The sequence below is a fragment of the Urocitellus parryii genome, chromosome 6 (genome assembly GCF_045843805.1).
Source record: "Urocitellus parryii isolate mUroPar1 chromosome 6, mUroPar1.hap1, whole genome shotgun sequence".
In the NCBI taxonomy this organism is placed as follows: domain Eukaryota; kingdom Metazoa; phylum Chordata; class Mammalia; order Rodentia; family Sciuridae; genus Urocitellus; species Urocitellus parryii.
In genome coordinates, this window is record NC_135536.1 from 11,741,753 (window position 1) to 11,764,304 (window position 22,552).

General features: G+C 47.3%; 2 protein-coding genes across 2 annotated transcripts; one reads left to right on the forward strand and one right to left on the reverse strand.

The window, feature by feature from the left end:
* Positions 1 to 10,235: 10,235 nt before the first annotated feature.
* LOC113186712 (interferon alpha-inducible protein 27-like protein 2) lies at positions 10,236 to 11,816 on the forward strand. The gene is made up of 4 exons (XM_026394237.2): positions 10,236 to 10,302; positions 10,426 to 10,455; positions 10,936 to 11,097; positions 11,596 to 11,816. The coding sequence occupies exons 1-4, from the start codon at positions 10,296 to 10,298 to the stop codon at positions 11,793 to 11,795; spliced, it is 399 nt and encodes a 132-aa protein (XP_026250022.1). The 5' UTR covers positions 10,236 to 10,295; the 3' UTR covers positions 11,796 to 11,816.
* A 4,533-nt stretch (positions 11,817 to 16,349) lies between these two features.
* LOC113186742 (uncharacterized) lies at positions 16,350 to 22,149 on the reverse strand. The gene is made up of 7 exons (XM_026394272.2): positions 22,051 to 22,149; positions 20,938 to 21,094; positions 19,366 to 19,470; positions 18,462 to 18,566; positions 17,498 to 17,527; positions 17,011 to 17,172; positions 16,350 to 16,573 (listed from the first exon to the last, which is right to left on the reverse strand). The coding sequence occupies exons 2-7, from the start codon at positions 21,059 to 21,061 to the stop codon at positions 16,491 to 16,493; spliced, it is 609 nt and encodes a 202-aa protein (XP_026250057.1). The 5' UTR covers positions 21,062 to 21,094; positions 22,051 to 22,149; the 3' UTR covers positions 16,350 to 16,490.
* Positions 22,150 to 22,552: the final 403 nt, after the last annotated feature.

Consider the following 22,552-nt stretch of genomic DNA (forward strand, 5'->3'; position numbering starts at 1 on the left):
CAAAACTTTTGCCCCTTTCTAAATGGAACTGTTTGTTTTTTTAATGTTGTGCATTCTTTATATCTTCTGAATATAAGTCCTTTATCAAATAAATGTATTATAAACAATGTTTTCAGTTTCTGGCCTGCCTTTTTCTTTTCTTCATGATTTAATCTGATGAGTTGGAGTTATCTTTTTGATAAGCAATTTCTCTTTTTAAGATTTGCACTCCCTGTTAAAGAACTCTTTGCCTATTTCAAGATCAAAAAGATATTCTCCTCTGATTTCTTCGACAAGTTTTACAGTTTTAGCTTTTGTATTTATTATTTATTTATTTGCAGTGCTGGGAATTGGACGCAGGGCCTTGTGGATGGCAGGAAAACACTTTATCACTGAGCTACATCCCTAGCTGTTTATTTTTATTTTAAGTCTGTGATTCATCTCCAATTCATATTATGTACCTAGCATGAGGTAGAAATTGAGTTTTCTTTTTTCTTTTTTTTTTTTTAAGAGAGAGTGAGAGAGAGTGAGAGATTTTTTATTTTTTTTTAGAGAGAGTGAGAGAGGGGGAGGGGAGAGAGAGAGAGAGAGAGAGAGAGAGAGAGAGAGAGAGAGAGAATTTTTAATATTTATTTTTTAGTTCTCGGCAGACACAACATCTTAGTTTGTATGTGGTGCTGAGGATCGAACCCCGGGCCGCACGCATGCCAGGCAATCGCGCTACCGCTTGAGCCACATCCCCAGCCCGAGTTTTCTTTTTTCCATGTGAATTATATTCCTTTTCCTATGGCTACTGTAACAAATTGCCGTGAACTTGGTGGTTTAAAACAACAGAAACATATTCTCTGTGGAAAGCTGAAGACTGAAATCAGTGTCACTGGGCCAATACTGAAGCATCAGAGGGTCTCCAGGGAATCTATTTCCTGCCTCTTCTGGTTCCTGGTGGCTGCTGCAGTCCTTGGCTTGTGGTTGCATCACCACAGCCTTGGCCTCCACCTCCATGGTCACATCATCCTCTTCTTTTAGGACTAAATTGTTCTATATGTGTAATAAGAATTGTGATGCATTCCACTGCCATTTATTTATTTGTTTATTTATTTATTTATTTTTAGTATTTTTTTATAAAGCCGGACAGGACATCTTAGAAATTAGGTCTAATGTTAATGTTTTCTTATGGGATAATTTCAAACTTTTGACTCAACTTCTTTAATGCCTATCTAACCTCAAACCTTTTCATTCTTCAATCAATTTTCATTATATTTTTAGAATTCTGACTTCTAAATTTTTGTATGCATTTTTATAAAACTGTTCCTCTTTTCAATCTTTGCTGTGTAACAACTAGTGCATCCTAGAAGCACCATTGAACACTATATATTTTCTATTGAAAAATGTAACCCTGAATCATTTATTATTCTGTTTTAAACTGTTCTTGTTAGAGTGTACACACAGAAAAGTACACCACTGTCATTTATTTTTTTAAAAAATCAATTAAATATTAATAAACAGATTCAGTGGATGAACCTTGAATATAGTATGCAAAGCACAAAAGCATAGTCACAGAAAGATACATATTGTATAATTCCATTAATATGAAATGTCCAGAAGAGGCAAATCTACAGTGACAAAATGAATTAATGGTAGCTGGATGCTAGGGGATGGGGGGATTGAAATGATTAATATTGGTACAGGGTTTCCTTGAGGATGATGAAAATGTCCTAAAATTACATTATTGTGATGATCACGTATCTCTCACAGATACCAAAGCCTACTGATTTATAAGATGAAGGGAGATGGCCCGTGAAGCTGAGCACAGGGCCACAAGACCCACGGAGCTGTCAGGGTCCAACTTTAAAAATTAAAATTAAAAATAAATAAACAAACAAATAAATCAGAGCCTTGGACTGTATTCCTTGGGCCAAGAGGGAGAGAGGGCCAGATGGTGTTGGGACACGCTAAGACTCCTGTCCACATCAGAGCTGGACCCTGACAGCTCCGTGGGTATCGTGGCCCTGTGCTCAGCTCCACTGGACCATCTCCCTTCGTCTTCGGCTGCACTCCAGGAGGACCCAGATATCACCCACATTTCACAGAGGAGGGAAACCGAGGCAGAGAGGCTGAGAGTCCCTCCAGTTCTGCCTGACAGCCTGATGGCCCCCAAGCTCCCTGATGCTCTTTCCGCAGCCCTTCCCAGCTCAGAGCCTGTGCCCCAGGAGCTGAGGAGATGGAAACAGCCTCTTCTGTGGACCAGAGGGTCCCATGGTACATACCTGCTCAAGGGGACTGCACAGTACCGGTGTGATGCAATGATGCCACTTCCAGAGAGAGAGGTTTTGGTTGAAAATCATTTGGTTGCCTGCAGAAGACAATCCAACTTTAAAATATGTAAAAACAACAACAACAACAACAAACCCAGAAGACACAGTGGTGCAGCTCTCATAATTGACTCCTATCACCTCTGATCATTCCTGCATTGCCTCACACATGAGATTTGGGGAACTGCCAACCAATCCATAACATCCCCCCAAGGCCCATATGCTAAAAGATTGGTCACCAACCTGTGGTGCTGCTGGGAGGTGGTGGAACCTTTAGAAGGTGGGGCTTCGTAGATAGAAGTTGGGTGACTGGGTGCAAGCCCCCAAAGAGGATACTGAAACCCCAACCCCTTCCCCACCCGCCCTGCTTCTCAGCAGCCACAAGATCATGTGCTCCCACCATGGGGCTCTGCCTGTCCACAGGCTCCCAGCAACAGGGCAGGTGATCATGGGCTGTTTCAGGGGGGAAATGATGGCCAGAGTCTCAATCAGGGGTCCTTCTTTCTGCCCAGGAATCCAAGCTACCCTAAAACGTACAATCTCAGATAATTAGCAAGTAAGAAAGCACAAATACTCAGAAATATCTTTCCAGAATGCAAAGTCCCTGATAGATCTAGGGAACATGGGTTCTGGAACTGGACAAAAGGAAAACGGCTCCAGTGGACTATTTAAGGAGGCACATCAAAGGCAGGAATAAGGTTTCAAGGGCAGAGTCTTGCTTGGTGATGACTTGCCACCAGCAGGTTGATTGACATCTTGGCAGGTCACACCCATCTCACATGCTGTGTGGGCCACAGCAGAGTAGGGAAAGAGTTTCACATTGTCCCTGGGCAATTGACCAGTGGAAATGTCCACTGGTTATTCCCAGACATCAAATGTCTCTATCCACAAGGCTTCCATGGGTGGTGACCCTCATGCAATGCATGGACGGCTTGTGACAGGACTGGACCCTCTGAGGCTGTGAACCAGGATAAACCTTTCCTCCTTATAAGGTGGCTTTCTCAAGTATTCTCTCTCAGTGACCTAAAGGTAACACATTGTTCCATTGTCTTCTGGGTGACATTATTTTTTTATACCTTTATTAATTTATTTATTTACTTATGTGGTGCTGAGGATCGAACCCAGCGCCTTGAACGTGCTAGGAGAGCGCTCTACCGCTGAGCCACAACCCCAGGGCCCACCTTGCCCGCCCCCCCCAACCCCGCCATTATATTTTTAGTAAGAGATTTGCAGTTAATTTCGTTTGTTTTCTTATTTTAATTTCTGGCTATCTCAAGTTTGACTATGATATGCTTATTTTTCCTTGTATTTATCCTCTTTGGGATTCAGTCTGCTTTCAGGATCAATGAGTTACTGCATTGTTTTGTTTTCAAATTTGTAAAACTTTTAAACAATATTTTTTCAAATATCATTTCTCCCTCCTTCTTTCTCTTCTCACCAATTATACACGTTTAGCCCACTTGATGCTGTTCCACAGGTGATGGACGGTCTGACCATTTTCTCTCTCTCCCATTGTGTCTGCTATGCTATAAATCCCCTCCAGTGAATTTACAATCTCATATATTTTTCAGTTTCCATGTAGTTCCTTTTTATAGCTACAAATCTAATGATACTTCTAATTCCTCCTAACATTAAATTTATACTTCCTTCTAGATTTTTTAGTATATTTATTTAAGGTACATTTTTAAGGCATAATTATTTAAGGTGCATTTCTGATAACTTTAAGATGTGGATCATCTGTGGAATCATTCTTGTTAACTGATTTTTTTTCCTTGATTACAGGTTACATTCTCCTGTTTCTTTGTATGTCTTATAAAAATAATTATTTTTATTGGATAGTGGACACAGTGTCTAGGAGAGAATTATCCTTCTAGAGTTGGTTAATTTAGATTTCTTTGTGCATAGCTCTTCGGTGGCTTTAAAGAAGGGGTTGGAAAACTATGGCCCACAATCCAAAGTCAGTATATGACCTATTTTTGTACAGATCATGATATAACAATGACTTTTTTTAAACAGTTTTAAAGATTGTTAAAAAAAAAAAAGATAACAAGAACAATACACAACAGAAACTAAATGTGGTCTGAAAACCTAAAGTATTTACTCCCTGGCCTATCACAGAATATTTGTCAGTATCTGCTTTAGAGAAAAATATACATTTTTTCAGTTATTTGGCGATTTCTATTTTTGAAGAGTAAAAACGGTCTTCAATGTCCTTCTACATCTTAGCCAGAAGCAGAACTCCTTGCACTATAGTTTTAATTTACATTTCCTGATTCCTAAGAAGATTGTGCATTGTCTATGTATTAGTTGTTTGAATAGCTTCATTTGTAGTTTCTTCTAAAGTCTCTTGCATGTTTTATACTAGATTATTTGCCTTTTGTTGTACTGTAAAGGTAATTTATATACCCAGGATCTCTGTGCTGTGTTGGTTATATGTATGGCAAATAGTTTCTCCCTCTGTAGAGGGCTTCACTTCTTGTTCTCATGATGCCTTTTGTTGAAATAAAGGTTCTTAATTTTATTGTGTTTGAATAATATTTCCCCTTAAGTGCAGCCAATGCAGCGCTTTTCTGAGTTTGGTTTAAGCTTATGATCTTAGTTCATATATTACAGGAAATTTTATAAGGCTCAGTTAGCTCAGGAGAGATGATGAAGGTAGCTGGTACAAATGTGAGTTTTGGGTTTTTCTTGAAAGCAGTTTTTACAAACAATAAAGGCTATTTGTGGCAACTTGGGTTTTTTAATTAATCAATTTATTGAAATAAATAAAAAATCCAATAATTCTTAAGTTTCTATTTTAAAGTATAATATTGATGTTTTATCTATAAGCCTGAGAACTTTTACAATTTGGTTATTCAAATTCCCTTTAATAATTTTAAAGAAAATAATCAAACACTGTATTAGATGAATTTTATAAATAAAATAAACTTATTTAACTTTGAAATTAATTTTCTTAAAATTTGTTTACAAAATTATTTTTAAAATAGAATATTTTCAACTTCACAATCACAAGATTATATCTCTTACTGAAGTACACTTTTAAAATTGAAATCATAATCTGTCATAATCCTATATAAGACAAGCACTCAGAATGCACAGTTTAGTCTTAAAACTAATGCCAGAAATACTAATATCATTGTTTTTACTTATGTGACTTTATTTTCTTGCAAACAATCATAAACATTCTTAGGTTTTAAAAAATATCCACCTGCTAAGATGGTAATTTTTAACGGGGATAGTCTGCCCCCTAGTGGGACACTTGGGGAATTTCACAGTGTGCTTTGAAAAGTCAATGTGACTGAAGGGTGCTACTGGGACTTAGTGTACAGGGGCTAGGCGCTCCTGATACCCTGAAAGACGTACATAATACTGCACAACTAAAGTCATCCTATACACAATTTAAATGTCCCTTAATCCTCATCATTATCTAAGCCTAGAACTTGACCACGTTTTACATGTTCTATGCATTATTCCTTGTATGGTTCTAATATAGATAGAATTTTCAGGAATGCAGTCATACTGCAAACAAGGGAGAGATTGTTATTCGGTTTGTTTGAACTTTACCGAGAGTTCTTCAACATCTCAGAAAATTAAGTTGCTGGTAGCAGTGTCAATCATGGTGTCACTCAGTCTGTATGAGCAATTGTCAGATTCCTGGGAATTGGGTGCAAATCTGTAAATATATAGATATATTTCTTAAGCCTTTCTTTCAAATTATTGAAAAATTTTAAAAAGGCATCAAGGATTTTCAGTCGAATACTTTATTGTCTTCAATTCAATCTTATATGGGTATGAGAAATGGATTCTTTCACTGCAGCACCTGATGTCACACAGCTGTGCCCCCACACACAACCTGCACACCGACTACTTCATTAGACACAATTTCCTTTCACTTACATGTTCTATTAAAATTTGGGCAATAGATTGTGTGAAACTAGATGATATTATCTATATATTTAATTTCTGAATGGTAAAAGGGTTACAAGCATATTTAAATTGCAAAAAAAGAATAGAATTTTTGATATAAAAATGGACATTTTTATAGCCAAGATAAAAATTATTGGTTGCATTATTATTGGATATAAAATTGCTTAAATATTAACAATTATACTGATAAACACAATCATATTTTAAATCAAATCATAAGTGTATAAGCATTAAAATTGTGATTTTTGTTGCCTGAAGAGATATCTTTTAAGAACATAATAGAAAATTTCAAAACTGGTATATTAGATGTATGTGTGTATTATACATACACACATAAGCATATATATATATATATATATATACATATATATAAGATATTTATATATATATCAGCTTATATATATACTGACATATGCACATATATAATATACATTTATATACACATCTTTGACTTGGAATATCAAGTCAAAGATGAACTGACAGATAATCTCACAAATGGTCTTAGAAAAGCTGCCTTAAACATAGCTCTGTAAAGCACTGTACAGGTACTAGACTATATTCCAGATGGAGGAGAAGTTAACTTTTAAAAGTGAACTCCCAGAAACATCTAAGAAAAACCCATTGATGACATATCTGATAGCTGGTAAGGACAGCCTTTTCAGGCACTGTGCTCGTCGGCTTCCTGTCAAGGAGAGAGGCTTATTTGGGCTCAGTACCATCGGATTCAGTGAAGGTCAATCGGCCCTGTCCCTGTGGTGGAGCCTTATGGGGGCAGCCTGAGGCAGTGCAGAGCTGCTCACCTCACAGTGGCCAGAGAGAGGGAGATAGGAAGGGAGTGGGGACAACATCTGCCCTTCAAGGGCATGCCCCAGGTGACCTACTCCCACTGCCTCCCAATAGCCCACTGAGTTAATCTGTAAATATGTTAATCAGAGTCACCTCCGATGCCCCCCCCCAGCACTGCTGCATCAGGACCAGCCCCCAACACCTGAGTTTCTGGGAAATGTTGAAGATCCAAACCATAATGGACACGTAAATGCAAAAATTCAGTTTAAAAGTCAAATATAAACAATTTTGCATAAATTCTGAAGATTGTATAAAAGAAAAAAAACAAAAAAAGAAAACAGAAAAGAAACAGGTAATGATTAATTCTTACATATTGATTAGGAAGATATTTCAAGAGGAAAAAAAGCCCAAGAATACAAGTAGATAATTCACAAAATAAGGACTGCATAAGCCCCCAAAACTTAAACATGGTTTTGTGGGTTTTTTGGAATTTTTTTAAAAATATTTATTTTTTTAGTTTTTGGCGGACACAACATCTTTGTTTGTATGTGGTGCTGAGGATCGAACCCGGGCCACACGCATGCCAGGAGAGCGCGCTACCGCTTGAGCCACATCCCCAGCCCTTAAAAATGGTTTAATGGTTTGGCCTCCCTCAACCAGTAAAAAAAAGAAATGTTAATTAAAACAAGTCACCATTTTTTAATCTATTAAAACAACTAAGATCACTTTTCCCCCCAGTGCTGGGAATGAAACCCAGGTCCTGGAGCCTGCTCCACAAGTGCTCCATCCCTGAGCTCACCCAGTCAACAAAGACTTCTTCAAATGACAAAGCTCATTGCTGATGAGGGATAGAAAGATATAATAAGTGTTGGCAGGGATGTGGGGGGAAAAGGTACACTCATACACTGCTGGTGGGACTTCAAATTGGTGCGGCCAATATGGAAAGCAGTATGGAGATTTCTTGGAAAATTGGGAATGGAACCACCATTTGACCCAGTTATCCCTCTCCTTGATCTATACCCAAAGGACTTAAAAGCAGCATACTACAGGGACACAGCCACATTAATGTTTATAGAAGCACAATTCACAATAGCTAAACTGTGGACCAACCTAGATGCCCTTCAGTAAGTGAATGGATAAAAAAAATGTGGCATATATACACAATGAAATATTACTCAGCAGTAAAAGAGAATAAAATCATGGTTTTTGCAGGTGACAATAATGCTAAGTGAAGTTAGCCAATCCCAAAAAAACAAATGCCGTATGTTTTCTCTGATATAAGCCGGTTGATTCATAGTGGGGTAGGGAGTGGGAGCATGGCAGGAATAGACAAACTCTAGTTAGGGCAGAGGGGTGGGAAGGAAAGGGAGGGAGCAGGGGGTTAGCAATGATGGTGGAATGTGATGGACAGTATTATCCAAAATACATGTATGAAGACACACACACAAAAAAAAAAAAGAAAGAAAGAAAAAGAAAAATATAGATCTGCTCACATACTTCTGGGAGAATGTAAACTAATACACTGATTTTGGAGAGCAACTTATTGGTATCAAGTACTTTTTTTTTTTTTTCTTTTGACCACAGATTGAACCCAGGGCGCTTAACAACTGAGCCACATCCCCAGCCTCTTTTTGTTATGTTTTATTTTGAGGCAGGATCTCACTGAGTTGCTTAGGGCCTAAATTGCTGAGGCTGGCTTTGAACTTTGCATCTTCCTGCCTCAGCCCCTCAAGCCACTGGGATTACAGGTGTGGGCTACCGCACCTGCTTGAAATGCCTTTTCTGACCCAGCAGTTCTACCTCTGGGGATATATTATCAGAAAATATTGGTGCCTCACTATGTTAGCAAGATAACGTCTAAGAGCAAAATTAGGAGGAATTTGGATCTTTCTTTAGGAAGGGAGGCCAATGCGTTGAACTGTAGAAAATCCTCAGGACAGAATATTTGATGACAATTAAATATCATGTTGAGTTCTGAGAAGGCAAATGTGTGAGACTGCACACAGGTCAGTGGGGGTTGGGGATGATACTGTTATGCTCGAATTCAGGACCCCCAAAGACCACCAGAGACCCAAGATCGATGTAAGCAGCAAAGAGGTGTTTATTGCGAGCTAGCTCGGTCCTCCGAGTGCACACACAGCAACTGGTGACACTGAGAGGCCCCGAGCCCAGGGTTTGCAGCATTTTTATACATTTTTTGGAGAGGGCAGGGACTTCACATACATCATAGCAAATCATCACACACCACGGGAAAATCAAATAACAACTCTAAAACATGATTAGCACATTCACTGGCGGGAACAAATTGGGTAGGGGTGATTGGTCAGAACAAAAGGGGTATTGGTTTGAACTGATTGGTTTGAGCCAAGAGGGGTGTACGTGCTGAACTACATGGTTTCCCAATGTTATCAACCACCATAAACTACTGGGAGGGTCATCATTTCCCTGTCTCATGCTGATTGGTAGCTGCTAGGGGGTTGCTATAGATCCCCACCTAGCCTGACTGAGTCACAGGGACACCTGGCACAGCAGATCTCTCCTGTTATTTGTAGATAAACAACTTAGCAGGGTGGGAATGTCTAGGAGTGCTCTGTGGGTTTTTCCAAGGACAAAGGTCATGTCCCTTTCTTGGACAGGCTTTGCTCTGAGGCAGAGGCTGGTTTTTCAATACCAAAGAGCATGCAAGAAGGGGGTGATGGATAAATAAAATAGTCTATGTACCAGCTGGTGGTTCCAGAACTGTAGGAGGTTGTCCAAAATCACAGAGGTGTGCTTAAAGGGATGACGTTTATTTTGTGCAAATTAGACCTCAATGAACTTGACTTTCAAATATCTTGTGGAAAAATACTAAGCAGCCTGAGAAAATCTAAATGACCAATTAGATACAAGAGCAATTTGCAAGTTACATTTTGTTTGTCTCTTTAAAGTTTTCGATTTTATTTTGTTTGGTTTTTGCAGCGAATACTGATTCCGTTACGGGGAGGAGGGAGGCTAAACTGGGAAGCACCGCCCACCTGCTACAGTTTTCGGGGCTTGGGAGTTCTTTTCTCTTTGGTAGATCCTGAGCACGGACCAAGCCCCCACCCCCACCCCCGCCCCGTGAGATGCACTTGCACCTGGCGAGGCGGCGGGCCAGGCGCAGCCGAGCGGGTGGGCGGAGCGCGGGGTGCAGCGCTTAGCTCTGGGTGCCGGGCTGCGAGGGCGGGCCTTGTCCCGATTGGTTCCCGAGGAAGCAACCCTCCAAGAGCCTTGTCATTTCCTGAGCAGACCTGGGACCCGGACGGCTTCGTCATGCTGAGTGAGTCTCCCTGGACCAGGGGCAGGCCCCACACCCCGACCCTGGCCCTGGAAGCCCGGGGAGCGCCTGGTGGCCTCGCTCGTCAATCACCTGGCTAACTCGCTCTCCCGCCCCTCTCTTTAGAACGGGCGGCTGCTGCTGCAATCGGAGGAGGTTTGTTTCCTGGCCCCGCGCTGCTGGGAGACTGGAGACGCGTCGCGGCAGGGTTCAGGGGGCTCCCAGCCGCCTACGGGCCGTTCCAGGAGCTGCCTGGGCGAAGCGCGGGGCCAGGAAGGCGCACTTGCAGTACTCCAGGGGGGAAAGTTACCCAGGGTCTCCTTTAGTCCTTACCAATCATGGGCACATGGGGACACGGGGAAGGTGAGGACAATTGCTGCTAAAATCCACAGTGGTGATGGCACACAGTGAAGGACAGCGACATAGCAGCGTCACACAGCAGGTTAAGACAAGACCAGGCTACTCCTGATCCCGTCGCCCTCTCCTGGCTCCAGGCTACTCCAACTCCCTTACCTTGGGTCCCCCTCCAAGCCGTCCTCTCCCAAATGCCCAAAGCAGACCGTCCCCAGAAACTGTGAGGAATTCCTAAGGGGTCCCTCCCCCGGCCCCACCCGACCCTGCGCCTCTCCCGCACAGCGCTGGCCGTGGGCTCTGTGCCCGTGGTGCTCAACGTAGTGGGCTTCACCGGGGCAGGAATCGCAGCCTCTTCTCTAGCTGCCAAGATGATGTCGGCTGCAGCCATCGCCAATGGGGGTGGAGTCGCGGCGGGCAGCCTGGTGGCGACACTGCAATCAGTGGGTAAGGACTAAAGCCAGGTGAGGTTCCACACCAGAAGCCTTGCCCCAGGGGGGTCCTCTCCCAGGGTTCCTCTCTTGCCTCTTCTGGCTCCCTGCAGTTCTTCTGTCTCACTGTCCCCACCTCTGGTTCCTTCTGAGTGACCTTCCAGGGGAAGTGTAGAGGTGCTCCGTAGGGAGAAAACAGAAGTTTGGCCCAAGATACAAGAGGTTGTACCTAGGTTGCCTAGGCTCTGGGTTCAGCCCTCCCCAAATCTGACCCCTGGGTGGCCTTGGATGGTACCCTCCCTTCTCTGGGACTTGGTGGTCTGTGAAAATGGGGGATCTGCAGCTTTCTGGTCTGTGTGTGGATGGTGACCCCTCTCCTCTGTCTCTCAGCTACCTCCAGAGTCCTCTGTCAAAGCAGAGCCCTGGGTGACTCAGGAAGTAGAGGAGGGATCCAGGGGCTCTCTGGACCTCAGGCTTGGCCATTACCCTGTGCTCACCCTCTGTCTCTCCCCAGGGGCAGCTGGGCTCTCCACCTCATCTAACATCCTCCTGGGCTGTGTTGGGTCTGCTTTTGGAGCCTGGTTGGGAGGTTCAAAAGAGACTACCACTTCCCCCCCAGATGAACCCAATGCTGAAGAGGACCAGCCAGGAGAAAATGTACCCCAAGATGAACCTCCAAAACCCCCACTCAGATCAGAGGATGATGAGAAATAAAGATCCATTGCTAATGTGTCGCCCATCTCTGTTCCTCGTGGCTCTGTCTGAGGAGCTGTGAGCTCGGGGTGTCAAGTCCCCCTGGTTCTCCTAGCCAGCTTTGTCACAGAGGGCAAAGGGAGGGGGCAGGTTGCTCCAGCACAGTGTCAACAGATGGGAGGCTTTGGTTGGGCCCAGCCTTGCAAGGGATGAACTGAATGGTCCAGAGCTGTTGGAGGTGTTACCGCTGTTGACCGGTGACGAGTTCTTGCTTCCCCGATGTTGAAGAATAACACCAGAGAAGCACGCCGAGGCAAGGTCAGAGTAGAAATTAGAAGTTTATTAAAGGACAGCAGAAAAGACTTCTCCCGGAGGAAGAAGGGGACCCAGGAGGTGGAATCCATGGAAGTGCGGTTGTTTCCTCTTTTTATAGTTCTTTCAGTGATGGAATGTAGGTGGGAAGGCCCGAGGGGTGGGACACAGGTGGGCCTAATTATCACCTTTTGGGATGGGATTATCACTTCTCTGGGATGGGCTATTTCCAAATCTGTTGGGGCTGTTGGTTAACACTTCTTCCAGGTGGACTTTGGCCTTTTCAGGACTTCATTAACATTCCATGAGTTGTCCTGTTTTCCCTGAGTCATTCCCAGTATGGCCTCCATTTTAGATTTCACTCGGTGTTAGACCCGATTTACCTAACTGCACTGACTACCTAACTTTAAATCTGGCTTCAGAGGGACTTCTGTGGGCCTAAGTTTACCCCTTGTTCAGTGTCGGGGGACAGACAGTCCTGTTGGCAGGCAGAGATGATGGGTAGTGGGCCAGTCAGCTTTGTGCTTCTGAGACAAAACAACTGATGAAAACAGAGGAGGAAAGAATGATTTGGGCTCAGGGTTTCAGTGGTATTTAGTCCGTGGTTGGCTCCAAGGCAGAATCATCATGGCAGGGAGGCTGTGGTGGAGGAAAGCTGCTCCCCTGGCAGCCAGGAAATGGAGAGAGTGAGAGGGGAAGGGGATGGGATATAACATAGCCCCCAGTGCACACCCTCTGATGGCACACTCCCTTCAATGACACCCCGCCTCCTAGAGTTTCCACCACCTCCCATTAATATGCCATCAAATTAGGAATCCATCAATGGATGAATCCACTGATGAGGTGAGAGCCCTCCCGATCCAGTCACTCCTCCAGAACATTGAACTTTGTGGCACTGGGGACCAAGCCTTCAATACATATGCCTCTGGGGGAATATTTGAGATCCAGACCATAATAGCTGGGACACACGATGAACCACTGACCCCAGTGCCCTTAGCCCTTCCTCATGAAAGGCACTAGACACCCAGGAAGAGTAAGTCTCTTTTTCTGGCCTGTCCTCAGTTCTGACCAGAGGTCAACAAGCAAACTGCCGGGGAAATACAATGTGCTGAGTGTAAAAGTTGGGCACTGGGTACCTCAGGCGAGGGAGACTGAATCAAAAACAGCAACCTCCGTATCCCGAAAATAGAAAAGGAGACTGAAATTCACGCATGACACTCTGGAACCCTGACCATGCCCTCACCCAGACCTTGCAGTCGTTGTCCATGCAACAGATACTGCAGTGGACAGGAGAGGTCCACACTGACCCAAGGAGACTGATATCAGGAGGAACTGGCACTCACATGAATGAGTGTGTCACAGGACACCTGTTCAGTGCGGTGATGGCCTGTTAGTCAGGTTTTTGTCATTATGACCAAAATACCTTCAGCAACAACTTAGGGGAAACATTCGTTTCAGGCTTATGGTTTCAGAGATGCAGTGTATGGTCGGGTGACTCCATTGCTCTGGGCTCGAGATGAAGCAGAACATCACGGCGGAAGGGCATGGGGGAGGTGCTGCTCTGCTAATGGTGGTCGTACATCCTCCAGCCATGCCCTGTCTGCCTACAGTTAGCATCCAGGAATTCATTCCAATGATTAAATCATCCAATGGCTTAATTCACTGATGAGGTCACAGCTCTTCTAATCTAATCATTATTGTCTATTACAGGAGCTATTGAGGGACACCTTGTCTCCCAAACATAACAGATGGTTTTTAGTCACAGCAGGGAGTCCAGAGAAGACAGGGATCTCTTCCTGTGGGGGACAGCTGGAGGGACTTCCTGGAGAAAGGACAAATGGGTGGTCATCTAAAGGTACATAGAAGTCTGGCAGAGAGTGAGGTGTGCCAGGGAACCAGGTCCCAGCTGCTAGGAGGGAGTGTAGGAGAAAGTAAGTAATTCGATGTTTCCATGGCAACAATGGTGGGTGGCAAATACCTACAAGACTATCAGTGAAGGGGGACATCCAGGCAGCCCTGGGATATGCAGGTCTTGGAGGGATGTGGGTCTAGACTGGATGACCTCCATCCTGACTTACTTCTGCGCCCATGTGCTTCCGGTCCTGCTGCTGCTCTCTCTATCCAGCCCTCTTGACTCCTTGCCCCAGTACCTCCCTGCAGGCCCCAAGGCAGGCTGCAAGTGTTGGGGTGTTGGCCCCTCAAGAATATCCCTGGACCAATGATGGATGGGAGCTAGAGGATAAACTCCCCTTGGATGGGACAACCAGGGGTGCACAGTGGGATGGAGCCCCAGCTGCCCACGGTACACACTCACCCACTAGTGGACGCTCTGTGGCACTGGCAGGAGGAGAGATAGACTTGGGGGTGAGGTCGGGTGTGAGATGGAGGAGGCAGCTCCACACAGCCCACGAGTGACAGAAGCAGCCAGTTGCTCACAGGTCCAGATGGAGAGGGCAGCCTGCCTCACTGGGCCAGGGACCAGGGAGCCACCCGGCACCCATACGCTCAGCCAGTAGGTGGGAGGAAGAGGCAAAAGCAAGGGTCCCTTGGGCCAGTGTCTTTTTGGGGACCAGGGCATTGCCAAGCAGGTTTCCCCTGGGAGTCCTAGCTGGGGGGCTAGAATGAGCAGGCGAGAGTTCTAGGAGGTCACACTGACGGAGAGTTGGTCCCTGTGGCAATTCTGTGCAGTCCACACAAGGACGATGGCCAGTGGGGTGACCAGGCAGGTGTGTGCAGTCACCCTGTAGGGAGGTGGTCACCAGGAGGCGGTTATAGAAGACAAAGACCTGGATGGACCATCTCGAGAGGAACATGCGGTGGGTGGAGGACTGGAAATCCTGTCAAGGGTGACCGAGTCCTGCTTCTGGCAGGACAAAGTCCAATTTGCTGCCCACATCCCAGGAGCATTGATGAAGAGTGAGGGTCTTCACACTTATTTGGAAGCTTTCACCTTTCAGTATGAAGCTCCTGCTCTCCATTGTGCCTGGTACTCTCTTTCCAGAGACCAACCTCTCCAAAGATACCAGCCTCAGTGATCTGTGGGGAGGAACCCTTGGGGTCTGCCTGCTTCTTAAACAGTCTGGCCACCAGCCTTCTTGCTGTCAGCCTACCTTTGTGCTGAACTCCAGAGGCCTGGGCCCCTCCAGTGGCTGAGCTGCGCGGGGTCCTGTGGGGCGAGTTCTCCTGTCTTTACCAACAACTAAGATTCCGCTTTCATGGTGCTGCTAAGTAGGACCCCTTGTCCAGGTCATTTCTGGCTCCTAAAATTTTGTTACTGTCATCTCCTCTTTCCTTCTCTTTCTCCTTATAGGCCAGGGCTTCTTTAATCCCTGACAGGTATTTTAATGCTCTTTTGAGAGGGAGGAAAGGTCAAAGCAACCATATTTTTGGTTGGGTTCGTTCTCTTATTGCTCGGAGTTAGAAGGTTCCTTGGTGTTCTTCAGGATGTGTTTGTTTGCACTGAGAGACACCCTGCTGGATTGCACAAGAGAAATTGCTTTCTCTGCTACCAAGTTCTCCAAAGTCTGGGGGCGGGGTAGTGATCTGGCTCCGGGAGACCAGACCCCCCTGGCCCTGCTGTGGGCCTCCCTTGACGTGCTGCCGTCCTCTCCTGGGTGTAGAAGGCTCACTGCCCCCCGCAACAGAGCCCAAGGGAGAGGACACAGGGCAAAGCTAGCCCTCCACTCCCTGAAGCTGCACACCCAGAGAGTTGATTCTGTCCCCCTCTGGCTGGACAGAACTCAGCCCCCTGAGCATGTCTGTTCTAGTCAGATTTTTCCACCCCCATGCCCAAAAGACCTGACAAGAACAATTTTAGAGGAGGAGAAGTTTATTTGGGGCTCATAGTTTCAGAAGTCTCAGCCCATAGAAGGCCAGCCCAGTTCCTTGGGGCTAAAGAGTGTGGAAAAGGAAAACAGACCAGGCTACTAGGGAAATGGCCACCAGACACCAAGGAGGTGGCAAGTACAAGGACAGTAGGATCTGGCTTTGAGGAAAGTGGCTCCTCGCAGAACCCGAGCCAAACACCCACCCAGGCTGGGATGTGGGAGGTCGTTTGGTTCAACTCCCCATTTAGAGAAGGACAAACTGAGGTACAGGAGGAGTGACCTGCCCAGAGTGACACACACTGTCAGTAGCAGGGCAGGGGACAGCTCCTGTCTTCACACTTACTTCATTCCTACTCAGCACACACCCACACACGGAGGGAGAGAGCCCCTGCCTGGCCCTTCCCACCCATCTTGGAAGCAGGAGGCGAGGCTCGGGTGGGTTGCAACAACAAGCTTTATTCTCAAGAAATGTATGTCCTTGGTGCTGACCCTCCAGGACTGGCCCCTCCCGGGTCAGGCTGAGGGGCAGTACCACCTCTTCCTGGGGTCTTCTTCTCTATGGGAGTAGCAGGAACTATTACAAAGCCACTATGCCGGCCATAAGGGCAGACCCAGCAGAGCCCAGGGCCATTTTGGATGACAAGGACAGTCCAGCCGCTCCTGGGAAAAAGCAGAGGGTGAGCAGAGGGGGGAGGACCAAGGCAGCTCTGAAGGACAAAAGTGCAGGGCCAGGGATGCTCCTCATGAGGGCCCAAGGCGGGGCACCCCACAGCAGACCCTCTGTTTCCTGAACCCCAGCATCTTGGTCTAGGGGAGAGGCGCTACGGGCCCCAGGAGGGACTCCAGTGGTGGATCCGCGGGAACTGCCTTGCTCCGCGTAGAGGAAGGCTGAGCCCCAAGTGGGAGGAGATGCCCCAAGTGACCTGGCCCTAAGCCAGCAGCTCCAGCCAGGGCTCCCCCCACCCCCCACCCTCAGAGAGAGAAGAGGAGGATGAGGCAGGACTGCGGCCGAGGGCCACGGGTGAGATCTGGGCTGGGTCCTCGGTGGCTCCTGTGTTCCTCCATCCCCTCCCCAGCAAGCCCTGCCGAACACCTACCCACTGACTGCAGAGTAGCCACCAGGCTGCCCGCGGGGACTCCGCCCCCGTTGGCAATGGCGGTTATGGACATCATCTTGGCCGCCAGTGAGGAGGCAGTGATTCCTGTCCCAGTGAAGCCAATGGCACCCAGAACCACGGGCACGGCACCCACGGTCAGGACTGTAGGGGAGAGGAACTGCATGGGGGTGGATCCAGGGGAAGGACTCCCTGCTCCCTGGGCCCATCCCGAGGCCTCACGGGGTCTGTAACTGGGCTCTGAGCTTGGGAGAGACCACAGGAAGGACAGCAGTGATGAGCCCAGGGCAGCGAGGCAGGGAACAGGGTGGGGGGGAGGGCTGGGGGCCACCAGGAGAGGGGGCTGCACTCCCAGAGGGGTTTGCTATGGGTTACCCAGGCCTCAGGCCCTCCTGAGGAGCCCTGGTGTCTCTGACTGCACCCTGGGTTTGGGGGAAGCGGGGCTAGAACCCCCTTCCTGCAGGCTTACCTCCACCAGTCACGACTGCAGCAGCCTTGACTAGAAGAGAAAGAACATGCCGTGAGGCTCACACGCCGTGCCTCCCTCTTCCTGCCAAAGACCCACTGTAGGGAGCTGCTGCCCAGGAAGGAATGGCCCCTGCCTGCCCCTCCCTGCTTTTCTCAGAGAAGCAGGACTTTGCAGAAGGTGTGATTGCTGGGGAGTCTTAGTTCAGAGACCAAGGACCTGTCCTGAATGTGTTTACCCACCCTGGTCAAGAGTGATCTGGGAACAAGGGTTTAGGGTTCTGGTTCTCCCTGGTTTGGGCAACAGGCATGTGAAGGTCAAGCCCCGAGTGACCAGGGGCATCCTCTGGACCCAGGAACCAGGTTGAAAGGCATTTGCTGCTCAACTTATTGACAGGCAGGGAAGGTGACGCCCAGCCGGCAGGCAGCTTGGCACATTGGGCTCCTTACATGGAAGGCTGTCCATCTCATGGCCTGCCTGCTGGTCTCAACCAGAGGTCACGGGTGTGGGTGGCTGGCCCTTCCCCTGGCGTGTGCAGAACCTGGCCTGCCTGAGGGTTCCTCCCAAACCCCACCCCACCCTCTGCTGTTGGAATATCTCCAAACTTTTGTTCTACTTCCTGTCCCAAGCTCTGAAAACATCCTCCCACCCCTCCTCCCTGCCCAGGGCACAGGGACAATGGTAAATGTCCCTTGGTAAATAAGGCACAGTATTAACTTCTCTGGGGCTGTTAGTAGAATTAAATGAATTGACAAATATCAAGTGCTAAGCCAAAAAAACACTTAATAATTAATTTAACTGATCTTGTTATTTAAGTCTTACGAATCCCTTCACCATGAGCTGACGGTCTGTCTGCATTTCTGAGGCAGAAAGGAACGCTGGTGTGCTCCAGGCCCTGACCTTCTCATCACCCTCTCTGCGCTGCACTGGGAGCTCAACGAGTAGCATCTGTTACTCAGCCAGTTACCTCCAATTGGGACAGCAGCCACAGAGCCCACTTTCAGTGCCCCCAGCACAGGTCCAACGGCAGAGGCCACAGGGGCCAGGACAGCCTTGGATATCATCGTGGCCCCTGGGGAAGAGAAGAGGGTCAGAGGTCAGGGAAGGTATCAGAAGCTCTATCCCCCATCCATGCTGTTTGTGCTGGTGGAGTTGGAAGAAGCCCCAAATGTCCATCCAGTGTTGGGGCCCAGTCTCCTGAAGTCATGGAGAGGGCAAGCCTGAAGAATCCTAACGCGGAGTTCCTGTGTATTAGCCAAAGCCAAGGACAGCATAACTCCTCATGCTAGACTAATAATGACCCTGATTAAGGAGAAAAATAAGGCCTTTAGGAGTATGTTTCCTGGCATTTTATGAGAACATCCTGTTTTGTCACTGGGAAATATGTTTCCTTAGTCCTAGCAAGCCAGTTGGCTGTTTTCAATACGTTCTGCCATAGTTAGATAAGATCTAAGCTCACATTGCCCCATGAGCCGTGCAAGAACAAAGCAGTTGCAGCTTGCAGGCTCCCCAGCCCCCACCCCCATCAACACATTGTCAGTTTCAGGACTCAGTCTTTGTGCATAATTGTGGGACCAAATGCCCATGGTTGTCCCTTGGTAAATAAGGCACAATATTAACTTCTCTGGGGTGGTTAGAAGAATTAAATGAATTGGCAAATGTCAAGTGCTAGACTTAGCAACTAAGTGTAAAAACACTAATAAAATTGAACCAATCTTGTTATTTTAATCTTATGAATCTCTTCACCATGAGCTGAGGATTCGACTGCATTTCTGATGGCAGAAAGGAACGCCAGTGCGCTCCAGGCCCTGACCTTCGCCAAGCAGAACTGGGAGCCCAACAAGTGGTATCTGTTACTCAGAGCCAGTTACCTCCAACTGGAGCAGCAGCCGAGGTGACAGCAGAGAGCCCCGACAGGAGGGAGCCAACAGTAGATGCCACAGGGCCCAGGGCAGCCTGGGATACCAGCGTGGCCCCTGGAGAAGAGCAGAGGGTCAGAGGTCAGGGAAGGTATCAGAGGCTCCACCCCCACCCGTCCATGCTGTTTGTGCTGGTGGAGTTGGAAGAACCTGGATGTCCACCCAGGGAGACAGAAAGGTCACAGGCAGTGGACAGAAGCTCCCCTAAGGACACTGATGGATCTCAAGGAAGAGTTCTCATAAGAAAAAAATAATCCAGTAGCACGACATACACAACACACTGTCCTGTGTGTAACTCGCACGCGTTAATGAAAACCACCACTAGTCTGCAACAGCCCACGTGGACTCTTGGCTGGCCACTTGGCATGAACGAGGTTGGGGAGGGACAGTGAAGCAGGGAGCTTACAGGGAGGACATCACACACACATCAAAGAGAGTGCATAGGTGACAGGACTGGGGATCACCTTATCTAAACAGACATCTGGAAAAATGGAAATTGGCATGTAAAACCTCCCAGCCACAGTCAATTATTACTCCTTAAGGGAACTACTGTGTCAGCATCCAACAGCACCCACCCCTGGGACTGGGTCATTACAACCTTCACAAAGAAAATTTGCTGCAAGTTAATGAGGGGTAATAAAGCACTGATGGGGGCCTTGAGAGAACAGGGCAAGAACTAAGGGATAAATCCTAAGACCCTAGACTCTGGAAGAACCACCCGTCTCTCCAGAGTTGGCCTACATAGCACTGCACTGCCCACAATCCTGCACATTTCCAATACACTGCTGTCTGTTCTTTGTGCATCCGGTTTCAAATTCTTCCTGTGGAATCACAAGACAATGGCCACTCTGGCTCCATGGGCAGGTCTCTTCTGCAACATGAAAACTCACACACACACACACACACACACACACACACACACCACACGCTGAGATGGGTAGGGAGGCACACATTAAACATGTGAGAAAGGTTGACTTTGGGGGAGGTAAATGGAGTTGAAAAGGAACATAAATGATGGGAATAAATAAATAAACCAAAGAGGAGCCCTAGATTCAATCCCTCTCTCTCTCTCTCTCTCTCTCACACACACACACAGACACACACACACACACACACGAAGAAAGAGGGCCTGAAGTGAAGAAGTTTGTTATGATCAATGCTCAAAATCAGACCCAGTAGGACAAACTACTAGGAAAGGCTGGCCAGAGGGGGCTCCGTGACAAAGGAAACTTAGGGAGGGGGACCTAGCTAGAGATTCCCACGACCCCTAGCTATAGACATGGCCATGGGGAGGCTCACATCTGGAGAGAGAAGGAGACACAGGAAGCGCCTAGGTCTAGCCCTTGGGGAACTGGACCCCTAGGCCTACAGCCAGGGTCTTGCCTCCCTCAGGCCCTTCTCTGAGAGGATGCCGGGGGGACATATAGATGTGCTGGGAGGACAAGGACACTCAAGGGCAGGACTCTGCATCCTCCTTAGCGGTCCTCTTGTCCCCTAGCACCTGCCCCTTCCAAGAATACTTACCTTGTGACGAAAGGCCAGCCAGAAGGGTGCCACAGGCTGCCCCGCCAGCTTCAGCCATGGTCACTGCTGATGTTAACTGGGTGGCCAGGGAGGAGGCCAGCATGCTTGCAGACGTAAGGGCCATGCTGCCGAGCAGAAAGCTTCAATTGGACCAAACCTATCAAAGGGTAGAACTTTGGTGGAGAAATGGAACCCCCAGAACTGGCTTCCTGCCTACTGTCCTGAAAAATCTGAGGGGCTCTGGGATGGGTAGAGAGGTCTGCTGTGAGCTGGTGGGGACAGTGGACCTGGAAGGGGGCTTGGGTGAGGGAAGGAGGAATGTGGGCATCAAGGTTACCAAAAGACCCATGGTAGGGGCTAGGGGAGAGCCGCAGGGTATTGTCTTTCCTCCAGCAGCTGTTTTCTTCCTCGAGAAAAGCCCAGCACCCACTTAGCCACTTCTGGGATTCCTTTAAATCTCCATGGAGCAATTTAAAAAGCACCAAAATTGGGAAATCAGAACTAGTCACACTGTTAAGGTATGAACAGCAGCCGAGGTACTGTGGGTGCCTGCTGCTCTGTGATCTCACTAACATGAGAAACTTGGGCTTCTGTCCCCATCTTAGGGATGGGAAAACAGGGTGCAGCCCAGAGAGGGTATGCTATATGCTCCAGGCCTTGGCAAGGCAAGAGCCAGCCGGGGGCAGGTATTCTAGTTCACAGGCACATCGTGACTGATGCTTTCCCTCCAGACCCTTACCTCTCCCCTGAGCCCACTTCACCTCCACCCACCCTGGAGGCTTGAGAGAAGTCAGGGGCAGGTGGGGGCTCAAGTCCCTTCTCTCCCAATACCTAACTTTTTAAAAAATCTGATGCCTTATTTTTTTCTCATTTTAAGTTGATACTGTGGCGTACATATTGGTGGGATTTGTGGGATATATTCATACATGCACAGAGCATAATTGGGTAATTTCATTCCCTCGTTTTCCCTTCTCTCTTCCCTCACTCTGATCCCCTTCCTCTATTCCAATCACAGCTACCCGGATGAAAAAAAGGATCTGTGGGAGAGTGGTGCACACTGGGCACTGCCCTCCTGAGGTTGGGGGCCACAACTGCCCACCCTCCCTGCCTTACCTGGTGAAGGGAAGTCCTCAGAGTGTGGAATGGACCCTGGTATTTATCTAGAGCATGTGTTCTTTGTCCAGCCCCAACACTGATGAAGCCCCCGCCAACTGGCTGCAGGGCACGCCCAGTGCTTGGGCGGCCAAGGAGCTAGGTTTCATTTTCCTAGGAAACAGAAACTGTAAGGAGGCCAAAGAAATCTAGCAACCATGAAATGCCGGCTTCCTTAGGTGGACAATGGAAACCAAAAAGCTGACCCTGCCCCAGATAGGAGCCAATAAAACCAGAATTACAACTGCTCTCTGGCTGGCCTAGCCTGGCTCTGCCGTATTTTCTGATTTTTTGTTTCTATTAATCATAAAGTTTCTGTGAAAGGGGGAAGGGAGATTAGCTGTCTTCCTAGTTTTGGCTAAACTACAATCAAATTAATTTTTCCTTTCCCTTTATTTATTTATTTATTTTTTAATTTAATTTTTATTTTTTTGTACTAGGGATTGAACCCAGGGGCGTTTAA

What these genes read in the sequence shown, in the direction of transcription:
- LOC113186742 (XM_026394272.2), bottom strand. Translation starts at nt 21,061, where the DNA reads ATGGCCCTTACGTCTGCAAGCATGCTGGCCTCCTCCCTGGCCACCCAG. An exon ending in GGCTGGCCTTTCGTCACAAG is followed by an intron (nt 19,471 to 20,937) that starts GTAAGTATTCTT and finishes GCTCTTCTCCAG; the next exon opens with GGGCCACGCTGGTATCCCAG. An exon ending in GGCTACTCTGCAGTCAGTGG is followed by an intron (nt 16,574 to 17,010) that starts GTAGGTGTTCGG and finishes GCTTTTTCCCAG; the next exon opens with GAGCGGCTGGACTGTCCTTG.
- LOC113186712 (XM_026394237.2), top strand. An exon ending in TGCTGCTGCAATCGGAGGAG is followed by an intron (nt 10,456 to 10,935) that starts GTTTGTTTCCTG and finishes TCTCCCGCACAG; the next exon opens with CGCTGGCCGTGGGCTCTGTG. An exon ending in GGCGACACTGCAATCAGTGG is followed by an intron (nt 11,098 to 11,595) that starts GTAAGGACTAAA and finishes GTCTCTCCCCAG; the next exon opens with GGGCAGCTGGGCTCTCCACC.